General features: G+C 34.0%; 1 protein-coding gene across 1 annotated transcript in view; it reads left to right on the top strand.

The window, feature by feature from the left end:
- The window catches only part of DTWD2 (DTW domain containing 2), a 118,976-nt gene extending 103,546 nt beyond the window's left edge, over positions 1 to 15,430 (top strand). Inside the window, exons 5-6 of the mRNA XM_082378407.1 lie at positions 9,463 to 9,591; positions 14,945 to 15,430. Of these exons, the coding sequence (XP_082234533.1) occupies positions 9,463 to 9,591; positions 14,945 to 15,115 (300 nt within the window). The 3' untranslated portion in view covers positions 15,116 to 15,430. The remainder of the gene's footprint in view (positions 1 to 9,462; positions 9,592 to 14,944) is intronic.
- Positions 15,431 to 15,709: the final 279 nt, after the last annotated feature.

Raw genomic sequence — 15,709 nt, 5'->3', positions numbered from 1 at the left:
CCGTTTGATGTCACGTCGGCCCCAGAGGTCTCTGGTTGACCAATGTCCCGAACTCAGCTCTCCCACCTCAGAGGCTCAGGCCTGACACCCGGCCAGAGCACCAAGACCCTGTTAGCCACTCGACTGCTTGTGTTGGAGGGGCTCTTGCGGAGGCGGGGGGTGGCTGTGGCTCACCATGGGGACTAGGACACTGGCAGCAGAAGTTCTGCAAAGTACTCCTTGGCATGAGCCCTCCCAGAGTCCACCATTAGCCCCACCAAAGAGCCCATGCCAGTGTTTTGATTAACCATCTAATAGAATTTTCATTTAAATCACTTGAAAAGTGACTGATAAGCTTTGGGGAAATTATGTTTTAATTTGAAATCAGAATCTTTTCCTACTGAATAGAAAAGAAATCCCTGTAATTTTTAAGGAATTCTTTACCTTGTATTCTTTTCCCATATTATTTTTACTCTTCATTGCAGTTATCGGTCTTTCATCCCTTTTTTTGGGTGGTAATTTTTCAGCCTTATTTGTGTCACTAAAAACTAATTCACTTGTCAAATTCAGTATCTGACATTTATGCACATATTCTTCATACTATAAAGTTGACAGAATTATGTTATATTTCTGAGGTGAATATATTATATCATTAATGGCTATTATGCAGGGTACTTTATGTTGTCCAAATTGTGTTTGAATGGATTTATTTAAGAAACGCCAATTCACTTTTTGGATTTCACTAGCTCTATTACATAGTCTAAGAAAATAATTAACAGACGTGGAGGCATCATGCACCCTGATTTCAAACTGTACTACAAAGCTATAGTAATCAAAATAGTATCGTGCTGGCACAAAAACAGACACATAGATCAAAGGAACAGAATAGACAAACCAGAAATAAACCCACACTTATATGGTCAATTAATCTATGACAAAGGGAGCAAAAATATACAATGGGGGTAAAGACAAACTCTTCAATAAGTGATGTTGGCAAAACTGGACAGCTATGTGCAAAAGAATGAAACTTAAGCCACTGTCTTACACCATATATAAAAAATAAAGTCAAATGGATTAAAGCCTAAATGTAGGACCTGAAACCATAAAACTCCTAAAAGAAAGCATAGGCTGTATGCTCTTTGACATAGGTCTCAACAGTATTTTTTTGGACCTGTCTCCTTAAGCAAGAGCAACAAAAGCAAAAGTAAACAAGTGGGACTACATCAAACTGAAAACCTTTTGCATAGTGAAGGTAACTATCAACTGAATGAAAAGGCCCCTTACTGAATGAGAGAAGACATTTTCAAATGACAAGTTCAATAAGGGGATAATACACAAAATATGTTAAAAAAAACTCATACAACTCAATATCAAAAAACCCAAACAATTTAATTTAAAAATGGGCAGAGGACATGAATAGATATTTTTTCAAAGAAGACATACAAATAGCTAACAGGCACATGAAAAGATGCTCAACTTCACTAGTCATCAGGGAAATGCAATCCAAACCAAAATGAAATAATTACCTCACACCTTTCAGAGTGGCTGTTATCAAAAAGACAAGTAATAACAAGTGTTGGCAAGAAAAGAGAACCCTGGTACAATGTTGGTAGGAATGTACATTGGTACGGATGCTATGGAAAACAAAAAATTAAAAAATTGAACTGCCATATGGGTCAGCAATTTCACTTCTGGTTATTTAACTGAAAATGAAAGCACTAATTAAAAAAGATACATGCATACCAGTGTTCGTTGTAACATTATTTACAATAGCCAAGATATGGAAGCAACCTAATTGTCTGTGAAAAGATGAATGGATAAAGAATATGTGGTATATATACACAATGGAATATTACTTAACCATAAAAAGAACAAAATCTTGCCATTTGTGACAAAATGGATGGACTTAGAGGGTATTATGCTAAGTGAAATAAGACAGAGAAAGACCAATACTGTATGATATCACTTTTTTATTTTTATTTTTGGCCACTCTGTGTGGCTTGTGGGATCTTAGTTCCCCAAGCAGGGATTGAACCCGGGCCATGGCAGTGAAAGTGCTGAGTCCTAACCACTGGACCGCCAGGGAATGCCCCTGTGTGAATCTAAAAAACAAAGCAAACATAATAAAATAGAAACAGACTCATAGACACAGAGAACTAACTGGTGATTGCCAGAGGGGAGGTGGGTAAAGGGATGGGCACAATAAGTGAAGACGATTAAGAGGTACAAACTTCCAGCTATGAAATAACAAAGTTATGGAGATATAATGTACAACAGGGAATATTGTCAATAATATTGTAATAACTTTGTATGGTGACAGCTGTTAACTATCCTTATCCTGGTGATCATTTTGGTATAAAATGATCAAAGGTAAAAAAAGGTATAAAAATATCAAATCACTATGTGGTACACCTGAAACTATTTAACATTGTAAGTTAATTATATTTCAATTAAAAAAATTGTGATATTCTGCAACTCACAATTTCTTATCATTTAAGTATTCTGTACTCTGTATTCTTCAAAGGAACATAGCAACCTATTGTTAGCCAATTCTTTTTTATGTCCGTCTGCCAGTTTTACTGTCATAAAATCAATTAAACATTACAGATAAGTTACACATGTGCAGAGGTAGAAGAAGAGAAAATATATTGAAAATATTAGGCAGATAAGAGTCATGCAAGGTCATTCAAGAAATGAAAAAATTTCATTTTAAAAGTATTTTCAAAAATCATTATAAATTCTTGGTCTGTCTCTTCTGTTACGTGGTGTTGTTTGGGAATGTTTTAAAGAACTATCAAAGATTTAGATACAAGATTCAGTACTTTGGGGAATATTGCACATTTTAATGATGCTTAGATCATGTACTTAAAGGACAAAAGAGTAAAATATGAATATTTTCCTTGTATATAAATTATATCTTTAATGAAAATATTTCTGCCTTTGTTTTTCAGGATTCTTACTGTTAGGAATATTTTATTTATCTGGCAATGTAACTTGTTCTTCTCTGTTATTCAGTGAAACTCTTTTCTGGTTCTTTCTCCTGCTTCTAAGACTGCTTTTTCTCTACCTGTTCAATAGCTTTTCTTCTTCCATCTTGTAAAATTTGACATTCTTCTGGCTCTAAGTTTTATCTTATCCCACACTCTTGGTCAGGCTACTCATCTGGCTTTATTGCGATAAAGCTGAGTTGCTTCACACTTATTCATTAGATTGTGAAGAAAGCATTGTAAATCATCACTAGCACTCTCCTGGTTAACATCAGTAGCATCAGTACCACCCTCATCAACATCTTTGCCTGTATTGCGTGCTTACTGTATGGCAGGCATTGCTGAGTACTTCACATATATTAGCATCTTAAAGCACAATAATTCTTTAAGGTTGTTAATGCTTTAGGCTCTCAGAGTTTAAATGTTGTTTGAGGTCATACTACTATTATGTAGAGTTAAATTTAAATAAGTCTAATTTCCTTTCTTATGCTTTTAGTTGCTGTGCTTTTCTGTCTCCCAATTCATGCACATTATTTTAATTCAAGGTTATAGAAAAGTGTTGTTAATAAAGTAAAAGAGTGTACAATTTAACTCAGTAAATTTTAAAATAAAAATTTTATGTGACAAATTGAACTTATGAAGTAATTGTAAAATGTGTGCTTTATTTCACACCTAGGCTAATTTATGATTTATTTTCCAATAGCTGTTTATGAAGCCATGACAGCTTTTGAAATGAGTAGAAATGATAATTGTTAAATGAAATTTATCTTTGGTGAGAAAATGTTTCACTAGCAAGACATTATAAAATTGGTTATTACTTAGGTGAGACTAGTAAATCAATTTCTAATATCCTAAATCAGTTTCTGTTCTAAGTTTCCTAATAAAGGATATAAATTGATGTAAGCCCAGTATGAATAAATGCATACATGTAGACATGCTTAGTTTGGACAATTTCAATTTCAGGAGATATCACAAAAGTTAGTTTCTATAGCATTATTCAACAGAGACTCGTCTTCATTAAGTATTGCTGTGAAAAATAGCAGCAGAAAGTAATGCCAAGACGTGTAATCTATAGTCACATTATTCTTTCTGGCTTGTTTAATGGTGTAATGTTTTGTTAATTTACTGAAATCACTCTGAAGTTACTGTAGCCAATAATGTTTTTTTTTTTTTTTTAATTTTTTTGGCTGCGTTGGGTCTTCGTTGCTGCGTGCGGGCTTTCTCTAGTTGCAGCGAGCAGGGTCTACTCTTTGTTGCGGTGTGTGGGCTTCTCATTGCGGTGGCTTCTCTTGTTGTGCAGCACGGGCTCTAGGTGCGTGGGCTTCAGTAGTTGTGGCATGCGGGCTCAGTAGTTGTGGTTTGCGGGCTCCAGAGCACAAGCTGAGTAGTTGTGGCACACGGACTTATTTGCTCCGCGGCATGTGGGATCTTCCCGGACCAGGGCTCGAACCTGTGTCCTCTGCATTGGCAGGCAGATTCTTAACCACTGTGCCACCAGGGAAGCCTTGTAGCCAATAATCTTAAGGAATTTTTGTTTTCATGCCTCTATTAATTCTTTTTTTTTTTAAAGAGGAAGCTTAAAAACTCAGATAAAACTTTTTTTTATTTAAGAGAAATTATTATATTTCAATATTATTTTAAACTTTAATTCTGTCATTCTAAACTTTTTAAAAGAATAATTATGCCTGAGAACGTGGAGATTACTATTTGACTTATAAAGATAACTTCCAATTCTGTGATCTCATGAATCTATGTGTTTTTACTTTCCTTCTCTAGATATTTCCATACCCATAGTTCTTAGTGACTTCAGATATGCACTACTTGGAGTTATGTGAAAAACAGTGGTAGAGTAAATATTTTTATTAGTAGGAAAAAACACTAGTCAAGATATTTGATTAAATATGTCACTCAACAGAATTTTAATTTTGTATCATTATTTAGATTTGCTTAAATTTGAAAATTGTAAGTGCTTAATTTTTAGGCTTCTGAATTGTATGTTTGCAATTTTAACATCAAAGTTTTTGTGTGTTGGAAAAGCAATGTGTAACTTTAATTATCATTTTAATGTGTAAGAAAGTACTAAATTTTAAACCCAATGTCTTCTACAAGTTCTTTGGTAATTTTGGAATTGTGCTTTACCATAGAAACTGTTATGAAATGAAGTTTCTCAGGTCAACTCAGAAAAAAAAATTTTAAACAATAATGTGTTTTGGAAGTAGCACAATATTATCATTTTATCTATAACTAATGCCCCCTTTAACCTTATTTTTATCAAATTTTCTGAATTTCAACATTAATCCTGGAATCTTAACTTTCTGTAAAAACTTTACAGGCTTCATAGTGTGGGAAGATGGGAGCAAGACATATAGATATTGACATTTGTGAGAAACTTTCATTCTTGAGAAGACTCCTTCCCATATATCATTTTTTATTTTTACACTGTGTTCATAAGAACCCTAAAATTATTCAGGAGTCCCTCAGCCTTGCTTTCCAGCAGAATAGCTTTGTTTTATTTGTTTTATATGTTGGGATTTGCCTAAGAATTCATCCATTTAATTATTAGCCTAGTTATGAAGAGCTCAGGCTCTCAAAGAAGACTTTATAAATTCATTTATCTGCTTTACCATGATTGATTTTGGAACCTTAGGTAAGTTACTTCACCTCTCTCTACTTTGGTTTCCTCATCTGTAAAATGGAGATAATAGTACTTACTTCATAGGGTCTTTGCGAGAATTAAATGAGACAATATATGTACATTTTCTAGAATAGCACTTAGTGTCCAAGTGCATGAGGCTTTGCATATAAGTGGTTAAGTCTCTATTCAAACTGGCAACTGTCTGATGCCAAAGCTGGACTCATCACTATTAGATCATAGTGTTGAACTAAACTGAGGAAATGAAAGGAATGAAGTAGATGGAGGGATTGGGGCTAGAAGAAAAGATTTAGTACCTCTCCTTCAAAGGGCAGCTCATAAGCTCAGATACTGATTCTTGTTTGTGAAAGATCATAGAAAAAAGGGTGCTTCAGAAAGGAGGGTTTTTATGTGTGTCTTCCACTGATAAGGAATTCAGAATGTTAGTAAAACGTTTATTTTAGCTTGTTCTAGACTAGGGTTTTTGAGAAAGCCTGCAAAATAGATTGATTTTCCTAGAAACCTTTAAGGAAGCTGATCAACTGATTAGAAAGTCTTGTGACTCTTAATAATTAAGTGAGAAGCACAGTAGTTTTATGTAATAATGAAACTTGTCTTAAAAGAGCCTGAGAACAGATAACACGTAATCACCATCAAATTATAAAAATACAGCATTTGTTGCATGGCAGGGGGTGTGAAGATGATTAAAATTTTAATTTTGAGGCCTTTTTTAGTTTATTTTTCTTGACAAAAGAATTAACTATATTATAGTAAATTATTTTAAAGACATGTTATGCAAACATAAGCCATGGCATGTTAATCCTTTGGATATTTTTTTGAGTCCTAAAGGTCATTACTAAACCACTGAACATGCTATGACTTCTACACTATTAATGACACAAATCACAAAAATAGCTAAAGGTCTATCTAGGAAGGAGACATTTGAAAAAACCCTTTTAAAAGGCATCTGAACAGTGATCATAGCTGTCAAACTGTTACCTGGTATTCTTATATATTAAATATATATTTAATATTTAATGGAAGAAAAAAAGGAAGGCATTAACAACAAAATAATTTTAAGGAATTCAAATTTTAGCCAATCCAGAGAATCAGTGGAAAAGATCTGAAGCTCAGTCTAGAAGTAAAATTTGGATGAGTTGGCTGTTTCTAAAATGGGAGTTATATTATAGGCTTACAACCTATACCCGTAGAATTCTAAACCAACCAGTGATACTCCTGTTCCTAAAGAAGTCACATTAAGAGCACTCAGACAACTTCTACCCATGGAGAACCAACTTCCAAGAAGATCAAAATTATTGAAGCATTCTTTGCATCAACATGGCTTCCAAATATTGGAAATGAAGATTGTATATAATAATTATACATAATGTATTAATAATAATGATATATAATTAATGTAGCATTATAATTACATATACATTATATGATCTTGGGATTGATCACTAAAAAATAGGTTTTAATACCATCAGGTCCAGCTATCTGATTTTTATCAAGTGAGCAGGAACTGAGAAACTAAATGACTGAAATTAAGTGATTAATTATTGTCAACTTTGATATAATAATATTGGTCTTTCAATAGTTCCTCTTTCTACATACCATACTTTCATCATATGTTAATTTTTTTCCTTTCTTATAATAGTTAATTTTGCCTTGGATTTTCTTGAACTTTTATTCACGAAGATGAGGCAGTTTCTGAAAAATTATTATGATGCTTATGACTTCTCAACAAGATGGATCAACAGGGTTTCTTTTTAGTCTTGCTCATTTACTCACTGAATTAAGTGTGTGATGAAGGTGATATAGCACATAAGCATAAAAGGAGGTGCTGTGAGATCACATTAGCATGCTTTAATAACATGTATCGTAATAATATGGCAGATCTTAGTTATATATACTCTTTTAATATATCCAGTTACTAGATAACTCCCAGAGAGATGATTTGTGAAGGATATTCTGAAGTCTTTTAACAAATGATATATTTCAAATTGTTTTCATACAGCCATGTGAGCCACAGTAAGAAATAAAACACCCTCCTGAAATAACAAATTTCTTTTAAAAATCAAATTAATTCCAATAAACAAAATCCACTGTGAATTTTGCATGGTTTCCAAAGGTTTTGTTTTAATCAGATGCTTGTTATAAATTCCTCCAGTGATGACTTGGAATTAAGTATTGAAAGCAGTAGTTGTCTGTACTCTGTTCTACTAGTTGACCTGATGAAATACCAAAGCTTTTAGTAATTACAATTAATCAACATCATGAATTATTCTTACAGTTATTTAAACATAGGCTTTCTTTTATCATTATACATGTTTCTCAACCATTTTCTTCCATCTCTTTCTCTCCCTGCATCTGTTTTTCATCTTGTCCATTGGTAGAAATGCAGAGTAATTTTAATATGATATCTAAAACATAATTAGTCAAATATGCTTTAAAGAATATATTCCAAAATCATATATAGGGCAATACATTCTATAGTGAATCTTTTATGATGCCCACTTTGCTTCCCTCTCTCTCTCCCTCCCCCTTTACCCCTCATCTCTTTTTGAGGAAGGAAAGGAAACAAGTTGTAGAGGATAATTTTTTGAACAAAAAGCAATCAGAGTGGAAAAACCATATTTCTCATCACATATCCTTAAATGTGATTTTGATCAGAGTGTGGGCTTTATGAGTGTAAGCTTACTTGAGTTTCATTTAATTAAAGTAGGAATCAGACGACCAAAATGCTGACATTCAGTTTTCTATTGCCTTTCTCATGTCTGACTCTGTCTCAGCTAAAATATTGTCTCGATGGAGAAAAGTATCTGTAGTATGCAACTTTTATCTAAAAAGAGGAGATATATATATATATGTGTGTGTGTGTGTGTGTGTGTGTGTGTGTGTATGTGTGTGTATCTCTGTGTGTTTATATAGATTTACACCCACACAGACATATGCTTATCAGTTTAAGAAATAATGGAAGAATAAACCAGAAAATAAAAAATCCCAATTATCAATTCTCCAAAGTGATTAAACCATTTTCACTCCCACTTCAATGTATGAGAGTTTCACTTGCTCTATCCTCATTTGGTGGTGTTAGTCTTTTCGATTTTAACTGTACTAATGAGTGTGAAATGTTATCTCCTTGTGATTTTATTTTATTTTATTTTATTTTTATTTATTTATTTTTGGCTGTGTTGGGTCTTCGTTGCTGCACACGGGCTTTCTCTAGTTGCGGTGAGCGGGGGCTACTCTTCATTGTGGTGTGAGGGCTTCTCATTGCGGTGGCTTCTCTTGTTGCAGAGCATGGGCTCTAGGTGCACGGGCTTCAGTAGCTGTCACTCACGGGCTCTAGAGCGCAGGCTCAGTAGTTGTGGCCCACGGGCTTAGTTGCTCCGCGGCATGTGGGATCTTCCCGGACCAGGGCTCAAACCCATGTCCCCTGCATTGGCAGGTGGATTCTCAACCACTGCACCACCAGGGAAGCCCCTCATTGTGATTTTAATTTACATTAAATCATGTTGAGCCCTTTTACATGTACCTATTTGCTACTTGTATATCTTCTTTTGTGAAGTGTCTATTCACTCTTTTGCCCACTGGAAGGGGGTTATTAGTCTTTTTATTTTTGATTTGTAGAAATTTGTATATATTTTGAATACGTTTTCTTTGTCAGATGTGTAACTGTCCTCTTGCTTCTATTTAACAAAATAATAAAAGGATATTATATATAGAAGATATTGATACATTTAATATTTATAAACTGGCAATTTTGGAAGGAAATTAGAATAATTAGTATTTAAAATACAGACCTTATAGTTTTAAACTTAAAACAAAAATTACATTCTATTCTGTTTTTGATTTCAGGTGCAATTAAAAACTAGCATTTCTAGTCAGTATGTAATTCGGGCACAACCAACTAATAGATGCCTTTCTACACTGGAGTGTGCAGCTGTTGCTCTTTCTATCTTGGAGAAAAATAATTACATACAAGAGGTATGTCTTTGGAAAGTTATATAGTTTTTGAAAGTAGGAATTTGGTTAGATTTTTGTCTAGAAAATTTAAAAATGCATAACTTGTTAAATTTGTAACTTAAGTGACAAGTAGACTATATCTGTGATAGAAATTTGTGCACTTTTATAACCTTCCTTTCCCCTCTGGTGTTTTCCTGTTAGTTTAACGTTCCAGATTGCATTATTTAAATATTCATTCTAAGCTGTGCAAACAGCATTTGTAATATGCTAAATCGTTTTTAAGTAGCATAACATTAAATATAGTTTTTTTGGCTAGATATGTCTTTCAGTAGTCTGTATTTCTGTTTAAGTATTTTGTGTTCTCTTGTACTAGACTTTTTTTATTTAAAAGAACATTTTACAGCAAGATTTTTTCCATTGGTGCTTTTATTCGAGGAGATATACCAACTCCCTGTTTATCTTATTAACCTTGCTTAGGGTATAAAAAGATATAATTTTTTTTTGAGAAAAAAGCCTACAGAATATGAAAAGGTTATAACCTGCAATCAACATTTTATTTAATTTCCATGAAAGCCTGATGATTTCATATATAATTCATAATCATTAGTAAATAATAATGTTTCAGTGAGCTCACCAACATCTCAATCTTTTAGAACATGTTAGAAACTTTACAGTTATGACAAGAGAAAAAAATAGCGAACTAAATGGAGTTTTATAACTCCCTCCTCTGACACACACACACACACACACACGCACGCACAAAGTATGCTCTTTCCTGCCTTCTTTCTCTCTCTCTCATTATATACCATGGTTTCTATTATAAAAGTGTGCCTTAGCCATGAGGGAAATTCTAGTAATGGATAAAAGCTTAGGTCAGAGTAACTGGATAAGTGGATTAGTTACCAAGAAAAAGAACGAAAGACCTCCAGAACAAGGGACGTTAAAGAATGCCAGAAGCAGCATTGAATTGCCCTTTTCCTCTCCCCTACCCTAAGCCATGGTATGTGTCAGAGTTGGAGACTTTCTTCTTTTGAAAGAAGTAGGCTTTCCTGAGTAGGCTATTTTTCTGTGTATCTGTGTGAGTAGACTTAGTTTTGGGTCTAGGCAATTTCTCTTTCTCTCTTTTGAGGAAAAAAATGCGTGAGGGATCCTAAATCCTTCCTCCAAATGACCAGGGAGTGTTCTCAGACTTTTTTTTCTCCCCTCTGACTTTATCACCTACTCCCGTGTACCTTCCATCAATATAACAGTTACTATACCCCTATACTTGTCTCTCTGTTTTGTTTATTAACCATCATCTGTGTATGTTCTTCAGCAGAAAACATTATTTTTAGGTGTCTTAAAGGAAAGATGAAACCCAGGGCTGTTGTTTAAGCTTGCTTTCTGTACAGTCTCTGTATTTTCCTTTTTGTTGATGTAAAATCCTAGGATCAGCCAACATCAGACATAGGCCTCATTAAAAGTTTAAATCTTGAGGGAAAAATATAATGGTCTTTGGCTATAAATTTAAAATTTCTTTCCTCTTCTTCTTCTGGTTTATAAAAAGAATCTTCTATGGATTTATATTTATTATTCCCACAATTGGAATTGGATCTTTACTGCATTCCTAAACAGAAGCGTTAATGTTGGTAACGGTGGTGTTTTAGTAGTAGTAGTTATAGTATAATAGGGCTAGGGTTTGGCATAGGGTTTGTACTACTACTACTACTACTACTACAAATGCTGCTACGGCTTCCCCCTTTCCAGTTTTATAAGATATATTATTCTGGTGTTAATTACTGTCACAGCAGGAAACCTATCTTACGTTTTTAGTATAATATCTAACAACAGGCAAAGTTTAAGATACAGAAGGGTATCCGGATCTATCATCTCTTCAGCTTTTGGAGCTTTTATTTTTTTCTATCGATCAAATTGAACATAAAATCCCAAAGCAAAAGTGGGGTCCTAGAGTTCTCATTCTTTTTGCTTTGGTCACCAGGAGTGGTTATGCTATAGTGACCAGGAGTAGAAGAAGGATGCTTGATAATCAGACATGTGATTTGGGAGGTGCTGATAAGATGGTCGTAGGAACATGAGCAGAAAAAAAGCATATGAAACATCCCAAGTTGCTTATTATTACATCTGGCAAACAATTAGCTTTCTTAGTGGGGGAACACCAAGTCCAGCTTATTTAAATCTAGCTACAATAAAAAAATTAGTACATTATTCTGAACATCTGCTCTGAAATAGGTGTTTTCTTTCCTTCCTGGGGAGGAAAGCTATAACATGCCTTTTCCCCCCAATAACCTTTTATTAGGGGCATCCTAATAAAACCTTAAGATGATGGAGGAGAGTAGTAATTTTTCAGCTGGCTTCATTCTGTAGAGGTAGGGCTCCTCAAAATAAAGAACTTGGCATAGAATGGCCTTCTTAGTCTGTTGATTCATTCTCTTCCTTTATTCTTGAGCAGTTTTCAATCACTTGGAAATAGCATGATATGAGTTTTGAAGCAAGTTTGAGTTAAAACTTTATCACTTAGCATCAGCAGTTTTTGCCAGAAGGCAATTCATGTAATCTCTTTGTGTTTGTTTTCTTATCTGTAATATACAAAAAATAGTTACCAAATAATATTGTTATGAGAATCGAATGGGATAATGTATGTTAATTGCCTGACACCGGGCTCTCAGGAAGAGTTCATCTTTTTGCCTTTCCTCGCCTCTGATTCTTGTCTATAGATTAACAGAAAAATTGAACTGAAAGTTGGTGATTTTCATTTTGCCATTATAACATCTACCAGGGTTACTCATACCTTGGAAGCCTTATGAACTTTTGAAACTAGACGTGGCAGAGCTTTGTGCTGTAACCTAAATGTCTTAGCTCTACTCATCACCAGTAGTTGTTAATAACGGTCTTTTGAAACTGTCACGTTGCATCTGTAGACAAAGGATTTACAGAACACTGATTTTCCCCCAAATAAACTTTTAGAAACTAATTTTGTAAGTAGAGGATTTTCTTTATTCTTCTGAACCAGTAAACCTCTCATATAGCTTCACATTGCCCCAGATATAATGTTATGAATGTAGAGAGAAACATTATCATTTATTATCAATCAAGTCATATGCTAAGCACTTTAAATGTATCATGTAAGTGCACCATAATAATAACCTTATAAGGTGGACATAATATTCCTCACTTTACAGATGAAGAAAGCGAGGCAAATAGAGGTTATATAACTTATCTGGGAACACATAGCTAGTAAGTGATTGCATCAGTCACTTAAAACCCCAAAATCAGAATGGCATAACACACTGTCTGTACAGTGGGATTGCCAGGGGGACCTCTGCTAATTATAGTCACTTAGGGATCCAGGCTGATGGATGCACCATCTAGACACATCATTCTACTTTTATTAAGGAAGGAATAAAGAGAGGTGGGGAATCATACACCACTTTTAAAGCATCTGCCCAGAGGTGACACACATTATTTGTGCTCACATTTCATTAACCAAGTCAAGTTATATGGCCATGCCTAACTTTAGAGGGGGCTAGAAAATGCAGTCTGATCATGTATCATGAAAGAGGACTGGTGTATTTGTGAACAGCCCTAGTGACTACCACAGATCTGTCTATCTCCAAAATTCATTCTCTTAATTACTCAGAAAATTGATAGAATCTTATCTTCAGGAAGTAAAAGTTGGAGGCCTTTAATCATAGGAGTATTAATACTCTTCTATCTATGAAGAATCTAATAAATGTCATAAAATAGCAATAGAAACTTCAGTTGTCTCAGTCTGTATATGGTCCAAGGTATGTTTCCTAGGTATGATGTTTCAGGATTCAATCACTTCCTTATGTTGACTCTGTAAAGTAATATATAGTCATTCCTGTATTTCTTCTCTTGTTTGAAGAATTGAAGATACGAAAAGAAATGAGAACATACCTAAGAGACTTTCTGCAATAATGTCAGGCAGAGCTTTTCCAAGATGTTTGTCTTTTTCTTACTGGTGTGTCTCAGTTAGGAGTTAACATTTAGTTGCATGTAACAGAGCCCTTACTGCAGTTGTTGAGCCATATATGAGTTTATTTTTCTCTTGTAATAAGAAATGCTGAAGTTAGTGGTCTAGGGCTGGGGATGCAGCTGAAAAGGACTTCAGACACCCAGATTTCTTCTGTCTTTCTGTCCATCACTGTATGTATTTGGCTTTAATCTTCGTGTTTATTGTCCTGTAGTCACATAGTGGTTATCCCACAACTAGCAATCATGTTCCAGGCAAGAAGAAAAGGCAAAAGCCTATGCCTGCTAGGTCTGTCCCAACCCAAGGCCTTCCACTTACATCTTGTTGGATAAACTGTCATTAGTCAATGTAGTATTACTAGCTGGACACATTGCCACCTTGAATAAAATTTTAGATTTTTTTTAATAAGAAAGAAAAGAATGGATATGGAGAAGCAACTACCAGTGACTGCGACATATTTGTAAGAGTTCATTGTAAATTAAAGCTGTTAAGCCCTTTGCTGCCACTTTTGTTGTATATGTGGGGCAATACATTTTCACATAGACATTGTGAAATTTTTGTAGTTAAATCTATCTTTGTTCCTTTTATTTTCTTTTTAAACAATCTGCACCATCAAGTTTGTTATTTAAAAGTGTTAGATCAGGGATCTCAGGCCCAAGGAAAGACTCTGACTCAAATATGTTTAAAACACTGGGTTAATGTTTTTTTTTTTTTCCTAATTTTTGAATTTGAATAACTTTAAGAAGGACATGTGCTCAGTTGTTTGACAACCTCCACCATTCTCTGTTACCTTATAGGTCCACCTAGGTCACATGTTTATGTTATATGTCTGGCCCTATAGGTATTTGAGTTTAGACAGGTATGTATACAGTTACAGTTATTTCAAATGCACCCACACCTGGTTATCTAACTTGTATGTGGGCCATGGAGTAGTGTGAGAGAATTAGTAAACTTACCCATTGCTGCCATCATCCAGTTGTTAGCAAGTAGCGGGAAGTTTGTGTTAGTCTGTGATTGAAACTGAATTAACTAATTTGTACCTAAATGTCTCTTTTAGTCTGCTGTTACAGATTAGTTATTATAATGGCAATAATTTTTGTAGTGTTTGAATATATTAAAGTATAAAACTAAATTTAGACTTTATCACCTATATGGAAAATTAGTATTTGTGTCTTACTGGAATTCCTTAGTGGTATGTAAGGTATGAATTTAAATGAATTATTTATTTAGAAGTTATCATATATTTGAGTGCCTATTGCTTTTCATAGTTAAAAGCTAATAATAAAAAATATAATAATCCCTGTTTCTAAGGAAAAAATTTAGATAGAATATCATGATTTGTCACACTATTTTTAGTATCTTTTTTTTTTATCTTAACAGACTTTGCTTCGCCCTCTTCAAGCTTTATGCTCTTTCCAGCTTCAGCATGGTGCTCAAATTCGCCTCAGCAAGGAACACCTTCTGAAAACTGGATTATATCCTAAGCCGATGCCAAAGAACAAACGCAAACTCAGGAAAATGGAACTATTAATGAACAGCATTAAAATTTAGTACAGTTGTTCTTATGGTGCTAGTTTTGGTGTCTTCAGCTGACAATACCAGGTTAACTTTTTATACATTTTAAGTCTGTGGGTTTTTGTCTAAAGAATGAAAGTTACATACTAAACTTACCCAGAAGAAGAAAGTAATCCAAATAGCCAAAAAACAAACAAACAAAATTCAGTGATTCAGTAAAAAGCAAGATTTCGTACTGTATTTGTTTTTAAAATGTGCCTCTAATACATTTTTTCAAGTCAGTAATTTGAAATGTGATTAGTTGTTGAGCTGGGTTAGAAGTTCTTATTAATAAAAGGGAATGGAAGGAAATTGATGTGCCTGACTGGTTCAGTATTGTTTCCATTAGTGTTTATAGATAATTAGGTGTAGACCTATAATAGAGGATATGTACCTCAAGTTGCCTTCTTGCACATGAACTTTATAGTTTGAAATAAGTAACAAAAGAAAATAATAATCAAGTAATTTAGGTTGAATTTATTTATTTCATAAATAAGTATTCTTTAGGGACTAAACTTGAATTCAGCCAATGTGATTTAAGTGTGCGATTAATTGCCCATATTTTTAAAGTTAAAGTTTAATTAGAAAAAG

Source organism: Balaenoptera borealis (genome assembly GCF_965194805.1).
Source record: "Balaenoptera borealis genome assembly, chromosome: 2".
NCBI lineage: Eukaryota > Metazoa > Chordata > Mammalia > Artiodactyla > Balaenopteridae > Balaenoptera > Balaenoptera borealis.
Note: the sequence above shows the minus strand (reverse complement) of the source record. Positions and strands in the feature narration are given on the sequence as shown.